We start from the raw sequence: 25165 nt of genomic DNA, 5'->3' as shown, positions 1-25165 counted from the left end.
ATTAATATAATATAGAGTAAAGTGCAATTTGCCACCTTGTGGTTTGGTACAGATTGCAATATGACACCCTATCTTTCAGATTTTGCCAAATGAAACCCTGAGGTGGACATTGCCTCACACCCTGCATTCAATTGTTACTCAACCATTTGGTTAACTGAGTTTGACCGTCCAGATGAGGGGTAATTTCATAATCTTGCATTCTCCTTCACCTTAAAAAACCCCCCAAATCGACGTCTTTGTATTATGCGACCTTGTGCTGTCCTAATTTCCATCTAATGTTGAAGTGAAGCTGGTAACAACACTAAGCAAAAGTCAATTCAACCTCCAGTTACACTCCAATTACCGTTTTGGCTGATGGAGGTTGGAGAGTTCGTAAGTGCAGACCATTTTTACCCATACTCGTGATACACCGGTAAGTATTGATTGTAACGGTGTATCTGTAGCCAAAGTGTGCAGCTTTGCATCTGAAACTGGAATTTGTTGATATGTTTGTTTGCAGCTGACGAACAAACACTGTTTATGTTGAAGATTTTCCATGGAGGTGAATTTACTCAAGTTCTTGACCGGAACTACTTGCCCAATGACATTGCATATATTGATTTTGCCGTTATAAATGATTTGGAATAGACGTGTTAGAAAAGATGGTTAAACAGGTTGATTATGATGTAGATATGGTTTTCTACTACCATTTTAAAGATCCTACTTTGTCTTTAGATGACGGTTTAAGAAATTTGTGTGTTGATAATGATTTTGAAAAAAAAAAAGTAGAGATCATACCCTAGCAGGAGTTAAGTTAATTGATATTTACGTTGAACATTAGGTTTCACGTGTGTTTTTAAAGTCCAACTCATCATCTCAAGAATGTAGAGTTGATCTATCTAAAGATTCAGTTATAATTGAATCTAGTGAACCACTTCATATAGTCCGGGCTTGAGTTTAGAAATCAATCTTTAATCGCATGAATAAAAACTAATTATCAAACATGTTAATTGATCTTCACTTATTATCAAAAACACTTCAAAGCAAACTTCATGATGATATTCACTAGTTGAAAAAATAAGAATAATTTCAACTTCCTATGAGAAAATTCTTAGATGATAAAGACTTTGAAATCAAATTAAAAAAAAAAAAAAAAAAAAAAAACCTTTCATATTATTTCCCTTGTGGCTTGTAATATAACCCATCCATCCATTGATTTGAGAAAATTATATTAGAAAGATAAAAAGTGGAATCATACAACAAAAGAAAGAATATGTTTTATCTTGGACTGGAGTGAAGCCAGCCAGCCCAATATAAATCCAACCCAAAGCACCGGTCAAAGAAGCTAAAGCAAGTAGTCTGTAAATTTGGAACCAGATGATTGCTATAAATAAATAATTATCAAGAAAGAAAATCGCCAGCCAAAGTGGAATACTTTCTTCCTCAAGTCTTCGTTCGATCCACCAATCAATCAATCAATCAAGGTCTTTCTCATCTATCTATCTATCTTAGGGCTTTTATAATTCCATCTTCTATGTGTATAATTTCTGTTTCAATTTCGTTGAATTCTCACCTCTGTTTCGTGATTTGAAATTTGCAGTCCGTCGATGGCCGTCGCCTCTCATCGTCCCGACGACACCACCAAAATTTGCACTCACTGGTATATTATCTATAGCTCATAGACATCATTTCATATGTTGTGTGAGTTTTTCATTTTCAAGGTTGTGTTTGCATATAATGCATCGTGCATACATATGACTTCAAAATTTTTTAGTGTAATTCATATGTGTCACACTGTCATATTATCTATAGCTCTGCAGTTAGCAATGTAATATTTGTTTATTAAATGAGCTCTGGTATTTGATAGTTTTTTCCACTTACTATAAAATCTTTAAATTTGTGGCTACTTTATCTGGTGTTTATTGAATGTTGACTTGTATTTTTATTAATATTGTTTGTTTGTTTGATGGTTAAATGTTCACATAAATGGCACTATTTTAGTAAATTAAAGGGTTATTAGATTTTATCACCCCCAACTATTGGCTATTGGCCGCTGCCACCCCCAACTATCACTTTGATGCCCGTCACCCCCAACTTAACACTTAGTGTGTTCTGTCACCACGTCGTTAACTGATCACTAACTTTTAATCCTATTACTACACTTTTTGGGGTGTCATAGGGATCTTGGGAAGGTTTGAGGGATCTTAGGACACCCCCAAAAGTGTAGTAAGATGATCAAAAGTTATTGATCCGGTGACAGAACACACTAAGTGTTAAGTTGGGGGTGGTGGGCGTCAAAGTGATAGTTGGGGGTAGCAGCGGCAAATGGCCAATAGTTAAAGGTGATAAAATCCAATAACCCTAAATTAAATAAGCATGTAAATTGCAAGTTGTGCGCAAAGCATCTTCATACAGACACCAAGGGATTCTGGTGTTTATTGTATTTACTATTCAGTTTGCTCTTAAACTATCATAATATGTCGGATCGAGTTGGGCATAGATTCTTGTTTGATGGAATTTTCAAGCAATCCTAATGCTCTTGTACCCGATATTAGTTTTCGATCTGTATTCTTTTTAATATGAATCTGTTTTTTTATGGCCATGGTTATTTCATACGTTAGGGAACGATTCTTGCTTGCCCAAAATGTCATCTATTCCTTTTATTTTATATCTCCTTGTATTCCTTTATGGGTTTCTTCATTTTTATAGCGGCATCAGCTTTTGTATTTTATTTTTAAACCTATATGCATATTACTGTTAAGATAGATTAATGGTTTTACGTATATGCTTCATGAATTACTAACACCACAATACTTATGTTTGCAGTGACAGAGATATCCCCATTTCAAATATTGATCTGCACTATGCTCACTGCTCACGTAATTTAGAGAAGTGTAAAATATGTGGTGATATGGTACCCATTAAACATGCAGACGAACACTACACCAGCACCCATGCTCCGGTATGTGGATATAATAAGGGAATAAATAAACTCTGTGCTGCTTTCTGAATAAATATTTCAACATCAATCATAGTGCCTGTGTGTGTGTCTTTCATTATGTGTTTGGTTTGCAAATTGTGGTGGTTTATAGAAGTATGAGTACTTGCAAAAAAAAAAACAAAAAGTTAGTTACCTAGTTTTGAGTGGCAGGTTCTGGCCCATTGATGTATAACCTAATTCTAGAATAGTTAAATCAAATCAAGCATGATAATCAGTCTCTACTAATTCGTATCTATAATTGGTCAATTATAGACGCACTATTGTTAAGCACTGATTTTCTTAAACGACGCCCCACATGACTTAACAGAAACGTGCCAAGGACCTGAACTCCTGAAGTATTCTCAAATACATGTAGTCAATTATTAAATCTCAAAACATGAATAAATGCAAACCTTACTCAAGAATCCAACATCCTTGGTACTAGAAGTGTATCTGACTCAAGCCCAAGCTTGCTTAGATCATGAGTTGTATGTAGGATCACGTTTGGCTAAGGCTTCTTGTCATGTTGACTCGCTTCTTATTTGGTTCCCAAGGCCCATATGAGTCTTACCATTGGCTGAGTATATATGGACTCGTACACAACCAAAAATAAGACCATCAAATAGAATTACACATAAACTGTTTTTTCGAAGGATGTAATTAAAAATTCAAGACAGATAGAGGTGGACTAAATAAATATAAATTACATTATGGTCCTTATGGGGTAACTGGAATCGGCTCATTAGCTATAAAAAGTTCCTTTTTGTGCATTTTTTTAACAGCAACGAATTATCATTCAGAAAATAAATGCGGTGCTGGCACATTACAAACAAACACAGCAATAGACCCAAAAGCTAAGTAACTACACCACAATGACCCATGTTTATGATATTGAAATACTATCTAATGGGCTGATAGTCTGATACACCATATTTCCGGCAAATCACTATAGAGTTACCTCTACAAGATTTCCTTTTTGTGTATGTTGTACTGTTTTTGGTAGTTGTCTTGTATTTCTTCATATCTTATGATGTTTTTGTAGAGAACCCTGCATATTTCATATGATGGGGTTGGGTTGATGTGAATTTTTTTGTTAAAAAAAATTGAATTATCTATAAACAATAGGTATCTATAATATGATACACACCCATTTGACCTGTTCCTTTTTTATGTGGTTTTGTCGTTTTTAGTTATAAGCCTGTTTGACACATTAGAGGTAAGTATAACCCACATCGGCACATTATCAAGTAAATTGGTCGAAATTGCCACCTCATAATTAAGGAACTAATTTTACTTATTTCTAATTCTAAACTAGTCATGACGAAAGACTAAACTATCCTTGGGACAGGTAACTTGTTCACTGTGCAGTGAGGAGATGACACCTGAAATCCTAGGTGTGCATAAAGGTGAAAAGTGCCCCAAAAGAATTGTGACCTGTGATTACTGTGAGTTTCCTTTACCCGCCATCGACCTATTTGAGCATCAGGTAATCACCAATTACTCTCCCAACATTTAAGGTGTCGGGAATCACTATGGGTATGGGTTTGATACCTATCAACCCCATCCCTCTAAACCTGTGAAAGGTAGTTTTGATCTTCTAACATGTGCATTATGCCAAAATTTCAGGAAGTTTGTGGAAATAGGACAGAGTTATGTCATCTTTGTAACAGATATATCAGACTTAGAGAGAGAGCTGCCCATGAAGTCGCATGCAATGGTGCTCCTCCTGAAATACCCAGGTTTGAAGAACACCCCCCCCCCACCCACACACACACTAAATAAATAAATAAAGGCAAATTGGATTTAAATAATCCCAACTTGCTCAATCTGGCCAATAATAATCCCAACTTAGTTATTGGCCGATAATAATCCGAAATGGTCCACTTTTGGCCGATAATAGTCCGCCGTTAGAAATAGCTTAACGGAGTTAAGCTTTTTTCCGAATTAAAAACCGGTGTTTTATGGATTTTGATCAGAACGAGAATACGAGTTGATTGATATAAAATTTACCCCGAAGAATTACTGCCCCAAACGGCGAAAACGGTGCTTCAATTCGGGTGTTTAAACTTCCATTTAACAAAAATTAAGTCGTTTGAAGCACCGTTTCGAGGTAAGTTTTACATAAATCGAATCGTATCCTCGTTCTGATCAAAATCCATAAAACATCGGTTTGTAATTCGGAAAAAAGCTTAACTTCGTTAAGCTATTTTTAACGGCGGACTATTATCGGCCAAAAGTGGACCAGTTCGGATTATTACCGGCCAATAACTGAGTTGGGATTATTATCGGCCAAATTGAGCAAGTTGGGATTATTTAAATCCAATTTGCCATAAATAAATAAATAATAATAATAATAAAACTGGTTTATGGAAAAGCGAAGAGTGACATAAATTTGCAAACATTTTTTTAAGATTTAGTTACAAACAGTTAGGAGGGTTTGCGGTTCAGTTAACCTCAAAATTTGGTGAATCCTCAAACCTAACCTTTATATGTGGTTCAGACAAAAAGCCAGACCTAGACCTAACCTCATTTCAGTTGACCTTGATATGCGGTTGGGTTAATGATTAACTTATAATCAAGAAAAATAAACCTGTAAATGCATTGATTCTGTAAAGATCGATAATAGTTCCCATTAACCAACTTTCTCATCCAAAAGAACTTATTATGTTTATATGTGATTTTGTATGTTGTTTAGAAGCACAATTAGATTAAAGTTGACCGAAATGCATGCAAAGATTGCTATATTGATTGTTAGGATCATTATGGAATTGATGGTAGTTAATGTTTATATGTGATTTTGTATGTTGTTTTCGAAGTTATTTTGTAATTTCTATTAAATACCGAAAACAGAACATTTGAACTTATTGCAAATGAATAGCCGCCATTCTGAACGTTTTTCTGATGATGCTTTTTGAAGGGCAATAAGGGAAGCTGAAAGAGAGCGTGCCGCCAGAAGGCCGCCCCCACCACCACCACAAGACTTCTCTACAAGGCGGCTTCTTTTCACCATAGCCATAACCGGCATAGCCATTCTTCTCGGATCGCTTCTTTTTCAGAGAAAACCAGAAGACATGACTCAGGTTAACTGAAGGTCAATCCAGAGATCTTCATGAATATAAAATATGTGTATGTATTATGTGATTTCACTGGTTCTCTTCGGTATATATAAAAGATTCAATGAAAGTACTCTCCATACTTGCAATCGTCTTCCAACTTTAATGTCTCGTTTATTTGTTGAGTAGTTAAAAATTTATATATTAAGTAGTGTAATTATATATAGAGGCTTGATTGCTTGAAGATAGCTGTTTAAAGTCATTTTCTTTAATAGAAATCTTACACCTAAATATATTTTTTTAACGGCAACATTGAAACTCCTGGGATAAGGAGGGCAACACCCAAGAATCCCCATCGTAAAACCCCGGAACTCCTATACACACATACACATCCCTTGCTTGGTTAGGACCCTACCTCACCTCTCACTAAAAGGCAAGAGCCTCTACCAAGCGAGCAAGCCTCACATTAGTGTTGTTACACCTAAATCTCACTTAACGAATGTTGCACTTGTAAGTATTTGAACCTGCGTCACTTTTGTGATGGGACAAACATCATACCGCTAGACCATTATTTCATGGGTATTTAACGTCAGTTGCTATTCATTTATTTCTTGTTACCTGTCCTCTACTTTTGCATATTGTAACAAAATGGTTATCGCCTTTTGAATGTGGCAATTATTAGCTAACATAATAAACACAATTAATTTCATGTGCTCAAGTGATAACCAAAAAAAAAAAAGCTAGCCATTGTTGGTAATGCGCTTTGTACATACCTAAAAAAGAGGCTAGCATGTATAGATATTTAATCACTCAGTTTCACAACATATTTTTATTTTCATTAACACCCTTAAATTTCGCACATCCCTCAAATGTTGCCTTTGTCATGGTTATTGACTCATAATCCCACACCTACCTTTGGAAAAAGGACATGTTTAGAACGGCCAGGGTGTAATTTTAGTTTTGTTAATTCTTCATTGTAAGACCAAGCCGAGCCTACGTGGCGGCCCATCCCCTTGGGGATGAGGCTCTCCATACCCTCTAGTCTAATTGTCCCATAGGTTTCCCATTTCTTGTTGGAAGTCTCTAGTTTAATAAAATCATCGGCGATCAAAACACTTGTCATATGGTCTCTTCCATATGAGATTAAAAGAGCACACAAACACAAACAAAAACACCACAGACAAACTAATTACAAGAGATTAAAAGAGCACCAATCATTCCAAGAGATGCCTCTATTCCTAGATCTGTTACTATACCACAGAAATCCCAGCACTTTAACGTCGTTAAGGATGTCCGCAATGTCTTTATTAATGCTATTAAATCTCTTCTCATTCCTTGCCTTCCAGATGCACCAGCAACCCACCATTATAATACCATGAAGAGCTTCCATGGCGACCTTCTCTAAGCCGGAAAATTCGTAGATGGACAGCAGATCGCGGATAGAGAAGACGAAAATCGGACTGATTTTACACCACCTACTAATCAAATACCACAAATTAGAAGCCACCGAACAAGAACACAGCAGATGTTCGGCCGTTTCAGCTGTTTCCCCACACAAAGAGCATAAATCACTACCATTATAACAGTTGCGACGGATCAACGCATCAACTGTAGCGATTTTTCCCATTTCGGCTCTCCAAACAAAAATATTACATTTTTTTGGAGCCCATTTAGACCATTTAAATACAAAGTTGCTGCTGTGATCCTCACCACTTTTGATAAAATCCTTAACCGCCTTAACCGAAAAAACATTACTCTTTCCACCGATCCATTCCCATTTGTCGCTATTACCGGATAAAACAACGTTGTGAAGCAAGGAACGCAGCTCACTCCATTCAGCCAACTCAGGATCTGAACCCGGAGTCCTAATCCACTCCCAACAATTGCTAAAACTGTTCGAAATAGGGCAGAATCTCTCCCTGACCCAACATCTTTTATTACCTTCTAATCGGAAGAGAAGAGGAAAGCGATCCTTGAGAGGAGAAGTGCAAACCCACGGATCTATCCAAAACTTAATATCTCTACCGTTCCCCACCGAGCCTTTGATATTATGGTTCAGCAACGTTTCCCCAACTTTAACTTTATCAATGGCTTGAACAATTTTCTTCCAAACCCCACCAATCTTCTTATTACACGGAACCGAACTCCAATTATTTTTGGTGTAATGAATGGAACTGATGACTTTTCTCCACAAACCTGAACAGTCGGAGCGGAAACGCCAAATCCATTTGGAGAGAAGCGCCAGATTAATACTACTAAGATCCGACAGCCCTAAGCCGCCTTTGTCGATAGAGGTAAATCTTGACTTGCGAGATGATCTATGATATCGTGTTTGAGTCTCCAATGGGTGTCTTCATTCAACAACTCGCCCAGCACCGTATCGTCTAGAGCCGGCTCGACCGGAGGATCCCGAATGTGCACCGGTGCTATCGCCTTTCCATCGTCTTTCAAAATCATGTTGTGTAAAATAATACACGTGTACACGACACTCCTAATTTTTTTAACCGATCTTGCTCGCATTGGTCGACTCAATACACCCCATTTCCCCTTCAAAACACCAAAAGCCCGTTCGACGTCTTTTCTTGCCGCCTCATGTTGCCTCTTGAATTTCTTTTCGTTTACTTCGTGAGGGTAAGGGATCGACTTCACAAACACGGACCACGAAGGGTAGATTCCATCCACGAGCAAATAACCACGTTTGTATAAATGGTTGTTAACGTAAAATGGACATTTTGGCGCGGTTCCATTTCGTTCCGTTAAAAATAACGGAGATTGTTGTAGAACATTGATATCGTTTTGAGAACCCGGTGGACCGGCAAAAGCATGCCAAAACCATAAGTCTTGAGAAGCAACCGCTTCGAGCATAATAGTCGGGTATCTATGATCTCCTCGCATATATTGGCCTCGATACTCTGTCGGACAAAAACGCCAAACGAAATGGGTGCAATCAAGGCTACCGAACATACCTGGAAGGTGATGTTTTTCCTCATGAGCTTGGTATAAAAGTGCCATGTCGTGGCTTGTCGGTCTACGTAAGAACTCTGGACCATATATTTTGCAAACCGTGTCACAAAAATATTCTAGGCACTCGCGGGAAGTTCTTTCGGCCATATGCAAGTACTCGTCGTTCTCGTCTGGAGTGTTTCCAGTTGCGAGCTGTTTAATAGCCGATGTCACCTTTTGCAAGGGCGTAAAGCCCTTCCTACCTCGCGCATCGGGGGCCTCTACAAACCACGGGTCGTTCTCTTCCACGTCGGACACAATTTTTAGAAACAAACGTTTCGACATACGGAACCTATGCCGAAAGATATCTTCGTTGTACTTCGGGTCTTCGACAAAATAATCCGCCATGAGTGTCTCATGCCCCTCCTCACGTTGACGTTCAATATATCTCCTTCGGTTAGATGTGCCGGTGTCTTGAAGTTCGGCTTCTTCGATGAGATTTTGAAAAAAAAGAATGCTACTATCGGATGAATCGTCGCTATTCATGGGTGGGAACCATAACGGGAGTTCATCCGCCATTTTGTATGGTAAACTTTTAGAAGAAATTGGTGGTATTTTTTGGTTTGTATGAGTATAAACTAGAAAGTATATGGTGAAATGGTTTGTGATATATATATATATAGTTTAATTTAAAAAAAAAATTTTTTTTTTTAAACGGTAATATGACCGTTGGAAGGTGGCCCCCCCTTTTCCATTTTCTTTTCTCGAGTCGGCAAAGGTTCACCGTTCTTCAAGTTTTGCCGCGACCAAACTTGGTCGGCGGCGGTGTTTGCCGCGCGGCAAACTCGATTGCCGCCCCGTTGCCGCACCCACTTCGTATGCCCTAAACACCACCACCACCCACCACCACCGTCCACTATCGTCCATCACCACCACCACCATCCACCACCCACCATCGTCCATCACCACCACCATCCATCACCACAACTACCGTCCACCACCACCACCGTCTACCACCATCACCGTCCTCCACCATCACCATCCACCACCACCGTCCGTACACCACCACCAGATTATTTTAGAAGTCTACATACGTTAAAAAACAAACAACCTTCTTCTTGCAGACTGCAGAGGTTTGGTCCATGTATTTTTCTATAGATGCAGATGTGGTCTGCAGAATACGGACATTTTACCTGAGATAAACGTAGTGACTCCTAACCCGAATACCCGACCCGAACAAGAGATTTTGAGAGTATAAAAGGCAGCAAGCTAGCTCTCTTCTCCCCTTCCTTCCAGCCAGGGTTAAACCAAAACAATCGTCTCTTCTTCTTCTGCGCTTTTTCGCTTCAGACTCTCTCTCTCACACATAAACCCTCTCTCTCTCTCTCGCTCTAGGTTTTGTAGTGAATTTTGATGTTATCAATCCCTATACACAACCACCAGGTCCGTCAAGGTATTTCCTCAATCGCTTACTTACTTTGATGTTTGACTGAATCGTTTTCTTTCTTCTTTTCAGTAACAACAACAACCATGGCTGCTACCCTAAGATCCAACTTGCCGTCGAGGTTACGCCACCTTCTATCCGCTGACGGAGGAGGAGGACTTGTTACTCCCAATTTTACACTCCACTCCGATACTGTAAGTATTTTTCATTCTTTATATAACATCATTTTATTTCTCTTGAAATTAGGGCAGTTAACTTCATGATTGATTGTTTTATTACATTACTCGAAACTAAATACACTACTACTTGGTCACCTGTTGTTTCTGTCTTACATTTTCATTGGTTATTTCTCTTCTATACAACTCATGAATACAGTTGTTTCTTTTTCCAACTTTACTCTTATATATATCCTTTGTCTTTTGCAGCCTCTAAACGTAAAGACATTTATTGACACAGTGATTCAGTGTCCATTGCAAGACATAGCCATCCCTCTCTCAGCTTTCCGTTGGGAGTACAACAAGGTCGTAACTCACGCGCCTAGTGAATATTCTGCATAATACTTTGCTCATAAATTATTTTATCTTCAGGGAATTTTTCATCATTGGAGGCCACTCTTCTTGCACTTTGATACATACTTCAAGACATATTTGTCTACTAGGAAGGATCTTTCCTTGGCAGATGATATTGTAGAAGAAGAAGATGATACCCCTTTCCCAAAGCAATCAGTCCTCCAAATTCTGCGTGTCATGCAAATCATCTTAGAGAATTGCCAAAACAAGAGCTCATTTACTGGCTTAGAGGTATGGTGGTGTAATTGATAGAATAACACCTTATTTTTTGGAGTCACGCTATTAGAGGTTTCAATTTCGACCCATTCGCTAATGAATGAGTTGATTAAGATTTGAGTTGTGTTTTATCTCCAACAAGCAAAATACAACAAATCATATCAAATATGTTGAAAGTTGCCTATAAATATATATTAATTAACACAATCACCAAACTTGTATTACTGTTTTTCTGATCGAAAAGCACTAGTGGTCAAATTGATTTAACCTGGCCCTGCCAATTGTGACTAGGGTTGTAAACGAACCGAACGAACATGAACAAGGCCTTGTTCGTGTTCGTTCGCTAAGGAAATAAATGTGTTCACGAACACTTACCGAACGAGATTTTATGTTCGTGTTCGTTCATTAAGGAAATGAGCGTGTTCGCGAACGGTTCACGAACACAAACGAACACATATAAATTTGGCGAACGCGACAAAGGATAAAGATAGATGGCCAGAGAGTAGCACTCGAACTTGAATCCCTTTTTGTGGAATGGAGGTCGATCGTATTCGCGATGTAAATAATGAGAAATGAAAGGGAAATGATGCATAAACAAGGTGAAAGTGGGTTTTCCTAGTTTAATTGTTAGGGTAATAAAATAAATAAAAGTTTTATAATATAAAAAGTACAAATAAAATATAAGAAAGTACAAAGATCTTCAATTAAACACAAACATACGAACATAAACGAACGCAAATCAACGAATGTTCACGAACACATTATCGAACGTTCACGAACACAATCGAACGAACGAGACCTCTGTTCATGTTTGTTCATTTAACTAATCGAACGAAATTGCTTGTTCATGTTCGTTCGTTTATTAAATGAACGAACATAAACGAACTTCCCGCCGAACGGTTCACGAACTGTTCGCTGAACGTTCAGTTCGTTTACAGCCCTAATTGTGACATGTAAAAAAATGAACCCTTTCAACCCAAACCCATTTTGACCCATGACCTAAAAGCTGTCCATGGTTGTCTCTGAAGTGTTGTTTTGTTTCTTCAGCATTTGAAGCTCTTGCTTGCATCAACTGATCCTGAGGTCCTCATTGCAACATTAGAGACTCTTTCATCATTAGTGAGAATAAATTCTTCAAAGCTTCATGCAACTGGGAAGCTTGTTGGATGTGGTTCTATAAACAGCTGTCTTTTGTCATTAGCACAAGGATGGGGGAGCAAGGAAGAAGGGTTGGGTTTATATTCATGTGTTGTTTCAAACGAAAAGACCCCAGACGATAGTCTTTCCTTATCTCCTTCTACTGATAGTGATAAATCTCAAAATCGCATGAGGTCGACTCTATATTTCGAGTTGCATGGCACACATACCCAAGATGTGGGTCCCTCCGCAAGTGTTATTCACATTCCAGATCTTCATACATGGAAGGAGGATGATCTGTTTATTATGAAGCAACTGGTGGAGAAGTACAACGTGGGTCCCGAACATCGGTTTTTGTTGCTGACTAGGATCAGGTATGCACACGCTTTCCGCTCACCCAGAATATCTAGGCTGTACAGCAAGATATGTCTTCTTGCCTTCAATGTTCTTGTTCAATCTGGTGATTCACATGATGAGCTCGTGTCTTTTTTTGCAAACGAACCTGAATATACAAACGAGCTAATCAGGCTTGTGAAATCTGAAGAAACCATATCTCCAACTATTCGTATGCTTGCAATTCACGCTCTTGGGTCTCAAGTAGCTGCCTATTCTTCATCTCATGAGCGGGCCCGCATTTTGAGTACAGGTGGAAGCCGTGTGATCTTTATTAATGTGCTGCAAAAGGAGATTTCATCGTTAAACAAGTCTACTGATCCACCGTCTATTGCATTCATTGAAGCACTCCTTCAATTTCACTTACTTCAAGTGATAACAACTTCAAGTCCTGGAAACATTATACGGGGTTCGGGAATGGTTTCAACTTTTTTACCCCTGTTAGATGACACCGAGCCCACGCACATGAATCTTGTCTGTTTGGCTGTGAAGACTCTACAAAAACTCATGGATTACAGCAATTCAGCAGTCACTCTTTTACAAGACTTAGGAGGAGTTGACCTTTTGACCAACCGACTGCATATAGAAGTTGTTAGAATGATTGATTCAATGAGAATTGGGGAGTCCTCAGACACAATTGATGATCATATTCATTCACAACACAGGCTTATTAGGGTTTTATTAAAGGCACTTAGTTCAGCTACTTACGCTTCAGCAAGTACTACAAGATCTCAGAATCCTCATGATATCTCCCTACCAGCAACTCTTTCAATGATCTTTAAAAACATGGATACATTTGGAGGTGATATATATTCATCAGCTGTGCAGGTTATGTGTGAGATGATTCACAAAGATCCTACATGCTATGCATCATTAGATGAAATTGGTCTTCCCAATGCCTTCTTATTATCAGTGACAGCTGGTGTTCTTCCTTCTTCCAAGTCTCTTGCATGTGTCCCGAATGGTCTCGGTGCGATTTGTCTCAATACAAAGGGGTTAGAGGTGGTAAAAGAAAAGTCATCATTGAGGTTTTTGGTTGACATTTTTACTGACGAGAAATATGTCCTTCCAATGAATGATGCTATCGTGCCTTTAGCAAATGCTGTTGAGGAACTTTTGCGTCATGTCTCTTCACTTAGAGTCACCGGTGTAGATTTGATTATTGAAATTATTAATAAAATTGCATCAATTGAGGACCGCAAAGGTGCAGAACAGTCGGGAAAAGTCGATGTGAGTAATGTTACGGATATGGATACTGAAGAGAAAGAAAAGTCAACCATGGAAGGAGATAGTAACGAGCCATTCATCCAATCATGCATTTTTCATGTGATGGTGTTAGTTCATAGAACAATGGAAAACGCTGAAACATGTCGGCTTTTTGTGGAAAAAAACGGTATCGACGCTTTATTGAAGCTTTTATTAAGACCAAGTATAACTCAGTCTTCTAAAGGGATGTCTATTGCTTTGCATAGCACAATGGTCTTCAAAAGTTTTACTCAGCATCATTCTGCTGCTTTGGCAAGTGCCTTTTGTTCCTCTTTAAGGCAGCATTTAAAGTCAACTCTAACCGGATTTGATCTTCTTTCCGGATCTTTTCTTTTGGATCCCAAATCCACCCCAGATGCAAGGGTTCTCTCTTCGCTTTTTCTTGTTGAATTTCTTCTGTTTTTAGCTGCCTCAAAAGACAATCGATGGATTACTGCATTGCTCCAAGAATTTGGAAACGGAAGCAAGGATGTTCTAGAAGATATCGGAAGAATTCATCGCGAGATTTTATGGCAGATTGCTTTACTCGAAGATACCAAGTTTGAAAAAAATGAGGATGTTAGTGACGGTGCTGCTGATGTGTCACAGCCTTCAGAATCTGAAGAACAAAGATTGGATTCTTTTAGGCAGTTTCTTGATCCGTTAATGAGAAGAAGAATGTCTGGATGGAGTTTTGAGTCACAATTTTTTGATTTGATTAACCTGTATCGTGATCTCACCCATGCCTCTGGCACACATGGTCCATCAGAACCACGTAGTGGTGCTGGTCAACGGTCAACCCCTTCTGGAACTTCAGACATGATACGGTCACTATCTATACACATCACCCATTTGTTTCAAGAGCTAGGAAAAGCTATGCTGCTTCCTTCTAGAAGACGAGATGACTTGGAGACTGTAACTCCTTCAAGATCTGTGGCTTCTACATTTGCTGCCATCACACTTGATCATATGGATTTTGAAGGACACATGGCATCCTGGTCAGCAAAATGTCGTTACCTGGGGAAGGTTGTAGATTTTATTGATGGCATTCTACTAGAAAAGTCTGATTCTTGTAATCCCATCCTGTTAAATTGTTTGTATAGTCGTGGGGTTATTAAGTCAGTTATGACCACATTTGAAGCCACCAGTGAGTTACTTTTCACTGTCAACAAAACTCCTGCATCTCCAATGGAGACTGATGACGGAGTTTTAAAGCAAACAGACACAGAAGAACCGGTTCATTCATGGATTAATGATTCATTAGCCAACTATGGTAAACTTATGGATCACCTCGTGACTTCATCTTTTATTTTGTCGTCTTCTGCCAAACAATTGCTTACACAACCCCTTGTAAATGGAGGAAGCATTCATCTTCCACAGGATCCCGAGGTTTTTGTTAGGGTCCTACAATCTATGATCTTGAAAACCGTGCTTCCGTTATGGACTCATCCTCAGTTTACGGATTGTAATGATGATTTCATCGCTACTGTAATATCTATCATCCGTCATGTCTTTTCTGGGGTCGAAGTGAAAAATGTAAGCAATGGCGGGTCACATCCGACTGCTCCTTTGAGTGAAACGAGCATTTCGACAATAGTTGAAATGGGGTTTTCAAGATCTCGTGCAGAGGAGGCTTTGAGGCAAATTGGGTCAAACAGTGTTGAGTTGGCGATGGAATGGTTATTCTCACATCCTGAGCAAGTCCCAGAAGATAATGAACTTGCTCGTGCACTTGCTATGTCTCTTGGTAATAATTCATCTAATGCAAAAGAAAGCGTTGCAAATGAAACCAATCAACAGATTGAAGAGGAAACTGTGCAGTTGCCACCTGTTGATGAATTGTTATCCACATGTAAGAAGCTTCTACAAGTAAAGGATTCTTTAGCATTTTCAGTTCGCGACCTTCTTTTTATGATATGTTCACAGGATGATGGTCAATACAGATCAAATGTTGTAACGTTTATCGTTGACCAGATTGCTGACAATGGAAAGAATACGATGATGATATCTTCCCTCTTCCATGTTCTTGCTTTGCTTCTTAAAGATGATAATGACTTGAGGGAAGTTGCTTCCAAAAGTGGTCTGGTTAAAGTTGCTGCAGATCTTTTGTCGGATTGGAACTCTGAGAATGAAAATATACAAACTGTTCCTAAATGGGTGACACCAGCTTTTCTCGCTGTTGACCGCCTTGCTCATGTGGACCAAAAGCTGAATGCTGATATTATTTCAGAGCTATTAAAGAAAGATGCTGTTGTGATTGATGAAGAAAAACAAAATAAGGTTCAACCCGATATAGGGCTTATTGATATAGAAGATCAAAAGAGACTTGTTGAAATATCTTGTCATTATTTAAAGAATCACCTTCCTGCTGAAACAATTCATGCTGTTCTTCAACTATGTTCCACACTTACAAGAGATCATTCTGTTGCTGTTAGCTTCTTAAATGCTGGTGGTTTGCCTTTGCTGCTATCTTTGCCTGCAAATAGTCTGTTTGTTGGTTTTGATAATGTTGCGGCTACTATCATTCGCCATATTCTTGAAGACCCACAAACACTCCAACAAGCTATGGAATCTGAAATAAAACAGAGTGTTGTGACAGCTGTCAATCGACAATCCAGTAGCAGGCTCACACCCCATAACTTCCTCTTGAATTTGACTTCTGTTATTTCACGTGATCCTGTTGTTTTTATGCGGGCGGCCCAGTCTGTATGCCAAATTGAGATGGTTGGTGACAGACCATATGTTATATTGCTTAAAGGCAAGTCCAAAGAAAAAGAAAAAACAGAGACTATGGCTGATGGAAAACTTCCTGAGGCAAATGTGAAGCATGTTAAAGCTCATAGAAAACCGCCTCTGAGTTTTGTGAATGTAATTGAGCTGCTATTGGATTCAGTTATGAATTTTGTGCTACCTGTAAAAGATGAGGCTGTGGCATTGTCTGGAGACGAGGCATCATTAACTGATATGGACATCGATTCGATATTAAACAAGGGTAAGGGGAAGGAACATGAAAATGAAAGTGGTGGGCAGGAACTTTATGCCTCGCTAGCGAAACTTGTATTCATTCTCAAGCTTTTAACAGATATTCTCTTGGTGTATGGTCCATCAGTTCATGTTCTGCTTCGAAGAGATGGTGAAATTACTCAAAAGGGTCATACTAGTATTCGTGGAGGTGGAGTATTTCATCATATTCTTCATCAGTTTCTTCCTTATTCAAGAAATTCTAAAAAGGAGAAAAAGACAGATGTTGACTGGAGACATAAACTAGCAAACCGAGCTAGTCAGTTTTTGGTGGCTGCGTGTGTGCGTTCTGCAGAGGCAAGGAAGAGAGTTTTTGTGGGGATTAATAATGTTTTTACTGATTTTGTTAATTCTTCTATAGTTCCTCAACCACCAGGAAATGATATCCAGGCTTTTGTTGATTTGCTGAGTGATGTGGTGGCAGCCCGTTCACCAACAGGCTCTTCAATTTCAAGTGAAGCTTCGGTTTCGTTTATTGATGTTGGTCTGATAAGGTCACTTACGCTAATTTTGCAAGTGTTGGACCTGGACCATCCCGACTCACTTAAGGTGGCACCTGGGATTGTAAAGGTTCTAGAGGTGGTCACTAAAGAACATGTCCATGCCGCTGAGAAAGGTGATAATACAACAAAACCTCTAGATCATACAGAAAACGAACAAACAGAAAATATTGGTGATATATCTCAGTCTAGAGAAACTGAGCCTGCTACAGATGACATGGAACATGATCAGGATAATGATGTTCCTCCAAGTGAAGATGATTACATGCATGAAACTTCTGGTAACACAAATGGTTTTGATTCTGTGGGAATAAGATTTGAAATCCAACCTGATAGTCAAGAGAGTCTAGATGAAGACGATGATGAAATGTCAGGGGATGAAGGAGATGAAGGAGATGAAGAAGAAGAAGAGGAAGAAGAAGAAGAAGAAGATGGAGGAAACAATGATCTTGAAGATGAAGTCCATCATCATTTGCCTCATCTTGACACAGATCAAGATGACAATGAAATTGATGAAGATGAATTTGATGAGGATATGATTGAGGAAGAAGATGATGAGGAGGATGAGGAGGATGGTGAAGGTGATGGTGATGGTAGAGTTATATTAGGACTGAGTGAGGAAATGAATGGGATTAACATGCTGGATCATATTGAGGTTTTTGGCAGAGATAATGATGACACATTCCACATGATGCCTGTTGAAGTTTTTGGTTCAAGACGTCAAGGTCGTACCACATCCATCTATAATCTTCTTGGGAGATCTCGTGAGACATCAGCTCCAGCTCAGCATCCACTTCTAATCGACCCTTCGTCACGTCCGGTTTCATCTCGACAAGCAGGTAGGATGGTTTTGCAGTCTTGGTTTGTGGAAAATGTATGGATCGGTGGGTTGGGTAATGCTTATTCTCCAACTACTTTTTATTAATTAGTGTGTCAAATATTATTACAACAATGATTATATATCAATAACAATCTAAGTTTTAGTATAAAACAGTTTTGGATGTTTATGCGTAAAAGTTACACTGATATTATTATTTCTTTTGTCTTACAGGCAACACTCGTGACAGAAATTTGGAGTCAACTTCATCACGTTTGGATTCGGTATTTAGATCTTTGAGAAATGGGCGCCGTGGACACCGTTCAAGCATGTGGGCTGATGACCTTCAAACGGGTGGATCAAACCCTTCCAGCATTCCTTCAGGTCTTGAAGATTTGTTGGTTTCTCATTTGAGACCTCCAACCCCTGTGAATCCGCCTGATCATGACACAGGAATAGAGGGTCATACACAAGATGAGACTGCTGGGATGGTACCTGAACCCACCACCGAGAACACTGGTAATAGTGACCCCGCAGTAAATGAATCTCAAACATCCATTAGACATCCTCAATCTGATCACAATTCTGCTGAAGGTGTGAGCCAAGAAAACAATGAAAATGAGACTACATTAGGAGAAAGTCATAGAAGCTTGGATGTGGAAATTGGAAGTGCAAATGCATCACTTGTGAATACAACTATAACATCAGCAAGCGGGTCCCTTCATAGTGTACCTGAGGTATCAGAAAACCATAGTCAAGAAATAGAGCAAGGTGCTGCAGCTGCTGATGCACGGATTGACCCTACATTCCTGGATGCACTTCCTGATGAATTGCGTGCTGAGGTTTTATCTGGTCAATCAGGTCCAGTGACACAAGTTTTAAATACTGAACATCAGAATGGTGGGGTCAATGACATTGACCCTGAATTCCTTGCCGCACTCCCGCCAGATATTCGAGCAGAAGTTTTAGCACAACAACAAGCACAAGCGGTACAACGGTCACAAGAATTGGAAGGTCAACCTGTGGAGATGGATACTGTCTCGATAATCGCTACATTTCCTTCAGAAATACGGGAAGAGGTATTTGTTACCCTAGATGTGGCAACTTCAACTGATTTACATGTGAATGGGTTGATTAAAAAAATAAGCTAAAAGAATGGGTCAAATGAGTTTGAATAAAGCAATCGCCCTGTACTCTATCGTCATACCAAATTGACCTTGTACCAACCTGACCACACATCTTGCCACTTCTAGTTTTCTCTGTAGATTTTGTTTTACTTATTTTGGGTGCAATAGTTTTTCTTTAAACATTTTGGTTCATATCTTTAGGTTCTCTTAACGTCATCTGATGATGTTCTTTCCAATCTTACACCGGCGCTTGTTGCTGAGGCAAACATGTTGAGAGAGAGGTTCCGACGCCACAACCGGACACTTTTTGGTATGTTCCCTAGAAGTAGGAGGGGTGAATCTTCTAGAGGAGGTGAAGGAAGCCTGGATCGAGTTAGTGGGACCATTACTCATCGGTCAACAGGAAGTCAGCCCATTGAAACTGAAGGAGCTCCTTTAGTTGATACAAAAGATCTTAAAGCAATGACTCGTTTGCTTCGAGTAGTTCAGGTAGCAGTCATATATGGCTCTTTTATATTTATTTTCCTGGAAAATCAATTTGATATGGGTCCGTGTATCGCGTATATTGTTTCTTATTAGTATGTTTTTAATGTGTGTTCTGTTTGCCAGCCACTCTATAAACCTCAACTGCAGAGACTGCTCTTGAACCTATGTGCTCATGTTGACACCAGATCTGCTATGATAAAAATATTGATGGACCTTTTGGTTCTTGATACAAGAAATCCCAACAGTGATTTGAACGCTTCTGAGCCCTCCTATCGCCTTTATGCTTGCCAGAGTCATCTCATGTATTCTCGCGCTCAAAGTTTTGATGGTAAAAATCTTTTTTATTGTTAGCTAATGTTTATCTTTCATCATTACACAGTCATGCATTAAAGGGTAATTTTTTGGTCCGGGTGTTGGGTTGACCCGTAAAATTTTTTGTCTAGAATTTAACTGTTCGTAGTTAGTCTGTCAAATACGTTTACAGGAGTTTTATATTTTTTTTATAGTAATTTCAGTGTGTTGGATATAATTTTTTAGTAACTGTTTGTAGTTAGTCTGCCAAATACGTTTACCGAAGTTATATATTTTTTTAGTAATTTCAGTGTGTTGGATATATTTTGTTAGTAACTGTTTGGCTCTTCTGACCCGCTAACTACTTTTTTTTTTGCTATTTATATATTTCTGTTAGAAATAAAATATAACTCTCATCAATATGTATGGTTAGCTCTTAGCACTTTTGTTATTTATAACTAATATTTTTGGGTTTATTTTAGGTGTACCGCCATTGGTGTCACGTCGCGTTCTTGAAACACTAACATTTCTGGCCAGGAATCATAAATTTGTTGCAAAACTTTTGCTACAGTTTAGAATACAAACATCTGATCAGGCTCGTGGGAAAGCTGTTATGATTGTTCAAGATGATGAATCAGAAAAACATCAGTATCATGATGGTGTATTAGCCATAACATTGCTGTTAAGCCTCTTAAAGCAACCGCTTTATTTGAGAAGTATTGCACATCTTGAGCAGGTTCTTATCGAATAAAATACTCTTTATGCTAACATATTCTTAAACAATGCAATTGACTGTTTTATATGTGTTTCAGTTGCTAAACTTATTAGATGTCATCATTGATAATGCCGAACGTATGCAAGTGTCGGTTCCACATGGGGAACCTGTTGCTGAAGAATCTGCTCAAATGTCAACTTTAGATGGCGAAACAAATCCGAATAGTAAATTATCCAAGATTGATGATGCCTCTAAGCCCTCATCCTCTGGTGTTCATACCGAAAATGAATCTCATACTATTCTGCTAAATTTGCCACAAGCAGAACTCCGTCTTCTCTGCTCGTTGCTTGCAAATGAAAGGTATATATAGTTATATACAACTTATTTTCTTTGAAAATGGTCATTATTTTGATTGCAGCTTGGTGCCTTTTTTTTCCTGCTAATAAATGTTCATTTCAGTTTATCGGACAATGCTTACGCTCTTGTTGCTGATATATTGAAGAAGTTGGTCGCTATTGCTCCTCTTCACTGTCATTTGTTCATAACCGAGCTAGCTGGCTCTATGAAAAACTTGACTAAGTTAGCAATTAATGAACTACGCGTGTTTGGTGAAATGGAGAAAGCACTGATTAATACATCTGGTTCAGATGGAGCAGCAATCCTTAGGGTTATACAAGCGTTAAGCTCACTAGTTGCTACACTTAATCAAGAAAAAGACAACGTAGCTCTTGAAAACGAGCAATCTGCGACCCTTGCTTTAGTAAATGACATAAATGCTGATTTGGAGCCGTTATGGATGGAGTTGAGCACATGTATAAGCAAAATAGAGAGTTTTACTGACACTACCCCTGAAGTATCTTCTTCATCATCAATAAACTTAACATCAAGACCTAGTGCATTTCCACCACTGCCTGCTGGCACTCAGAATATCTTGCCGCACATAGAATCATTCTTTGTGACGAGTGAGAAGTTGCATTTCGGGCATGATTCTGATGATGTCAATGTTCCCGAGAGTCATTTGAAACCGTTAGGGACTTCTGTAAAAGTTGATGAAAAGAATGTTGCTTTTGTAAGATTTGCCGAGAAACACAGGAAGCTTCTTAATGGTTTTATCAGACAAAACCCGGGATTGCTTGAGAAGTCCTTCTCGGTTATGCTAAAGGTTCCTCGTTTTATCGATTTCGACAATAAACGCTCGTACTTCAGATCGAAAATTAAGCATCAACATGAGCCTCATCATCATAGTGGTTTGAGAATATCTGTTAGAAGAGCATATATACTTGAAGATTCATATAATCAGCTGCGAATGAGATCCACTGAAGAGTTGAAGGGTAGGCTGACTGTACATTTTCAAGGGGAAGAAGGTATTGATGGAGGTGGACTTACGAGGGAATGGTATCAGTTGTTATCGAGGGTAATTTTTGATAAGGGAGCTTTGCTTTTTACAACTGTTGGTAATGAGTCAACCTTTCAACCAAATCCAAATTCTGTTTTTCAGACAGAACACATCTCGTACTTCAAATTTGTTGGCAGAGTTGTAAGTCATTCTATCTTTTCATATATGTATTATACTGTTAGCGGTCGCAAATTAGGCGGGTCGGGTAATGTGCCAACATGGTTAATTGTTTGTACGGGTCAGGTCAAGTTGGGTTTGCCTGAACACATTCTTTTGTCATTTTCTTAAACTTTGAAATAATCTGTGTTCCGTATGGTTAAAGAACTATAGCATTACAACAATAGTATATTTTTTTATAAAGCGATTTAGGAGAGGTTGCATGCATTTAAATACTTATATGTCAACTTTCAACCGATTTGATCTGTTTTCATTCTAGCGAAAGCTTTTTTTTTGTTTTATATTTTTATTACAATTACTCATTTGACCTGGCTGGTTAGAAATAAATATAACACATATCATCCCATGTATTAGTAGATGCGTTGAAATTATCACCTCAAGTATGTCTTTTTACCTATATTCTGCAGCTCACATTTATAGCATTTTTTAGGTTGGTTTTTTCCTAAATTCTGCAGCTCACATTTATAGCATTTTTTAGGTTGGGAAAGCACTATTTGATGGGCAGTTGCTTGATGTTCATTTTACAAGATCTTTTTACAAGCATATGCTTGGGGCAAAAGTAACCTACCATGACATTGAAGCAATTGACCCAGGTTACTTCAAAAACTTGAAGTGGATGCTTGAGGTCTGTTTTTTTATTGAAATCTATTCCTCATCTATTTGATAACCATTTATCACTAACTTCATTTTTTGATATGCAGAATGATATTAGTGATGTTTTAGACCTAACATTTAGCATTGACGCCGATGAAGAGAAGCTAATCTTATTTGAGAAAGCACAAGTAAGAATTCACATTTACCACAATGTAAAACATGTGTGATTTGCGTATCATAATTTATTTATTTAATGATATAGGTAACTGACTATGAACTGATCCCTGGTGGAAGAAATATTCGAGTTACAGAGGAAAACAAACATGAATATGTCAATCTCATTGCTGAGCATCGGTTAACAACTGCTATTCGCCCTCAGATAAACGCATTTTTGGAAGGTTTTAACGAGTTGATCCCTCGTGGTAATATATCCATCTTTCATGACAAGGAATTGGAATTGTTGATAAGCGGACTTCCAGATATCGACTGTGAGTAACTTACATTATTATCTTTGTTAAATAAATGGTTTGCTTTTTATATTAACTGTTAACAATGTTAATGGTACTTGTTAGTGGATGACATGAGGGCGAACACAGAGTATTCGGGGTACAGTGCTGCATCTCCTGTTATTCATTGGTTTTGGGAAGTTGCTCAAGGCTTAAGCAAAGAAGATAAGGCCCGTTTATTGCAATTTGTCACTGGCACCTCAAAGGTATCTTGTTTTGTATTATCTATGTGGATGGAAACTTTATGATTCGGGTTAACAGGCAAAAAAATACTAGTTTAAAAGGGACAAAATTCACCTAGTGTGAAATAATTTGTTTTTTTTTTGCTCATAGTTGACACTATATCTGCAAAAGATCAGTTAAAAGTCATGACCTGTTAACCCAAGCTGTGTTATCTGTTCATTTCCACCTCGTATGCTGATGCAAAAATGTGAAATAAGAACCCTTACACATTTAAAAGAAGGATAGTTTTTTTTTTTTTGTATTAACTGTTCCCAAATTTGCAGTGTTGACAGAATTTATGTGATATTTTTGAAGCTATATGTATGATATCGGTTGTAATAATGTTGTAGGTACCTTTAGAAGGGTTCAGTGCTTTGCAAGGTATATCTGGATCCCAGAAGTTTCAGATTCACAAGGCATACGGAAGCTCTGACCGTTTGCCTTCTGCTCATACATGGTAACCTCTTTGTTTTACTCTTAATTAATTATGTTTTATTTGCCAAAAAGGTGAATTCTTCTACATGCTGCCTGTATTCATAGTTCTCCATTTTTATTTCCACTTTATTTTATTGCCAAGTATGAATTTGGCCTTTAAAGTAACAAAATGTATTTGTATAATTGTTGGATATGCAGTTTCAACCAGTTGGATCTACCTGAATATCCCTCTAAGCAACACCTGGAAGAGAGACTCCTGCTTGCAATTCATGAAGCCAATGAAGGATTTGGTTTCGGTTAAAAGTTGGAAATGTAAGTAAATATGATATAATAAACATAATAGGTTGAACAACATAACATACATACATATAGTGTACAGTTTCTTTGGTTATATCAACATTATTATTTTTCTAACTTCCATTCTTCTGCTTTTGCAAATTTACATTGTTCCCACTCTTGTTTTTTATGCGTTTTGTGTGATATGTTCCCTTTGACGCCCAACACCTCCAACCTAACACTTAGTCTGTTCTGGTACCACTCTGTTAACTGAGGAATAAATCGATGCCTACGTGTCACCACCTTTCCTAGGGGTTTACAAGTTTGATATGGCAAAGGGTTTCGATTGCTGGATTTATGCCTGAACAAACGCCAACAGAAGGAGACATACCCTCGTCTCTACCCATATGACGGTTTTCAGGTTTTGATATGATTTTCATATGGTAATATCCATGTTGTAGCTGATGGAGGTACAACCGTCGGTTTTTCAAAGATGCAGTGGTGGTGGTTCCATGGTGTGGAGTTTAGAAGCGGCAAGGCAAGATGAGTGTGACGACAATCGTCTATTCCGGTCACTATCCCTACAACTTTCAATTATTAGCTATATTAGACTATGGGGCTTGGGTTGGGGCGTAACCATGGT

The 25165-nt window shown here is 38.5% G+C and overlaps 2 protein-coding genes across 3 annotated transcripts; both read left to right on the top strand.

Annotated features, from left to right (window-relative positions):
• The first annotated feature begins 1204 nt into the window (after positions 1 to 1204).
• Positions 1205 to 6182, top strand: LOC110942426 (TRAF-type zinc finger domain-containing protein 1). Its single transcript, XM_022184189.2, has 6 exons — positions 1205 to 1463; positions 1580 to 1639; positions 2806 to 2941; positions 4308 to 4445; positions 4586 to 4698; positions 5877 to 6182. The coding sequence occupies exons 2-6, from the start codon at positions 1587 to 1589 to the stop codon at positions 6046 to 6048; spliced, it is 612 nt and encodes a 203-aa protein (XP_022039881.1). The 5' UTR covers positions 1205 to 1463; positions 1580 to 1586; the 3' UTR covers positions 6049 to 6182.
• Positions 6183 to 10234: 4052 nt separating this feature from the next.
• On the top strand, positions 10235 to 24664 carry LOC110942425 (E3 ubiquitin-protein ligase UPL2). 2 transcript variants are annotated; one of them, XM_022184188.2, is made up of 17 exons: positions 10235 to 10398; positions 10472 to 10593; positions 10825 to 10920; positions 10987 to 11199; positions 12232 to 18319; positions 18532 to 19376; positions 19626 to 19913; positions 20034 to 20238; positions 20684 to 20937; positions 21014 to 21276; positions 21376 to 22453; positions 22968 to 23114; positions 23191 to 23271; positions 23346 to 23571; positions 23656 to 23795; positions 24162 to 24268; positions 24445 to 24664. In XM_022184188.2, exons 2-17 carry the CDS (start codon positions 10486 to 10488, stop codon positions 24545 to 24547), a joined length of 10242 nt encoding a protein of 3413 aa, XP_022039880.1. In that variant the 5' UTR covers positions 10235 to 10398; positions 10472 to 10485; the 3' UTR covers positions 24548 to 24664. The 2 variants fall into 2 exon arrangements, with proteins under 2 accessions (XP_022039880.1, XP_022039879.1); XM_022184187.2 differs by having other exon boundaries at positions 10245 to 10408.
• The last annotated feature ends 501 nt before the right edge of the window (positions 24665 to 25165 follow it).

The sequence above is a fragment of the Helianthus annuus genome, chromosome 5, assembly GCF_002127325.2.
Source record: "Helianthus annuus cultivar XRQ/B chromosome 5, HanXRQr2.0-SUNRISE, whole genome shotgun sequence".
NCBI classification, from domain to species: Eukaryota; Viridiplantae; Streptophyta; class Magnoliopsida; order Asterales; family Asteraceae; genus Helianthus; species Helianthus annuus.
Note: the sequence above shows the minus strand (reverse complement) of the source record. Positions and strands in the feature narration are given on the sequence as shown.

Coding starts and splice junctions, on each gene's coding strand:
- LOC110942426 (XM_022184189.2), top strand. CDS start 1,587: ATGGCCGTCGCCTCTCATCGTCCCGACGACACCACCAAAATTTGCACT. Junction 1,640..2,805: donor ACCAAAATTTGCACTCACTG/GTATATTATCTA, acceptor TTATGTTTGCAG/TGACAGAGATATCCCCATTT. Junction 4,699..5,876: donor GCTCCTCCTGAAATACCCAG/GTTTGAAGAACA, acceptor TGCTTTTTGAAG/GGCAATAAGGGAAGCTGAAA.
- LOC110942425 (XM_022184187.2), top strand. CDS start 10,369: ATGTTATCAATCCCTATACACAACCACCAGGTCCGTCAAG. Junction 10,594..10,824: donor TTACACTCCACTCCGATACT/GTAAGTATTTTT, acceptor TGTCTTTTGCAG/CCTCTAAACGTAAAGACATT. Junction 19,377..19,625: donor CTTCAGAAATACGGGAAGAG/GTATTTGTTACC, acceptor TCATATCTTTAG/GTTCTCTTAACGTCATCTGA.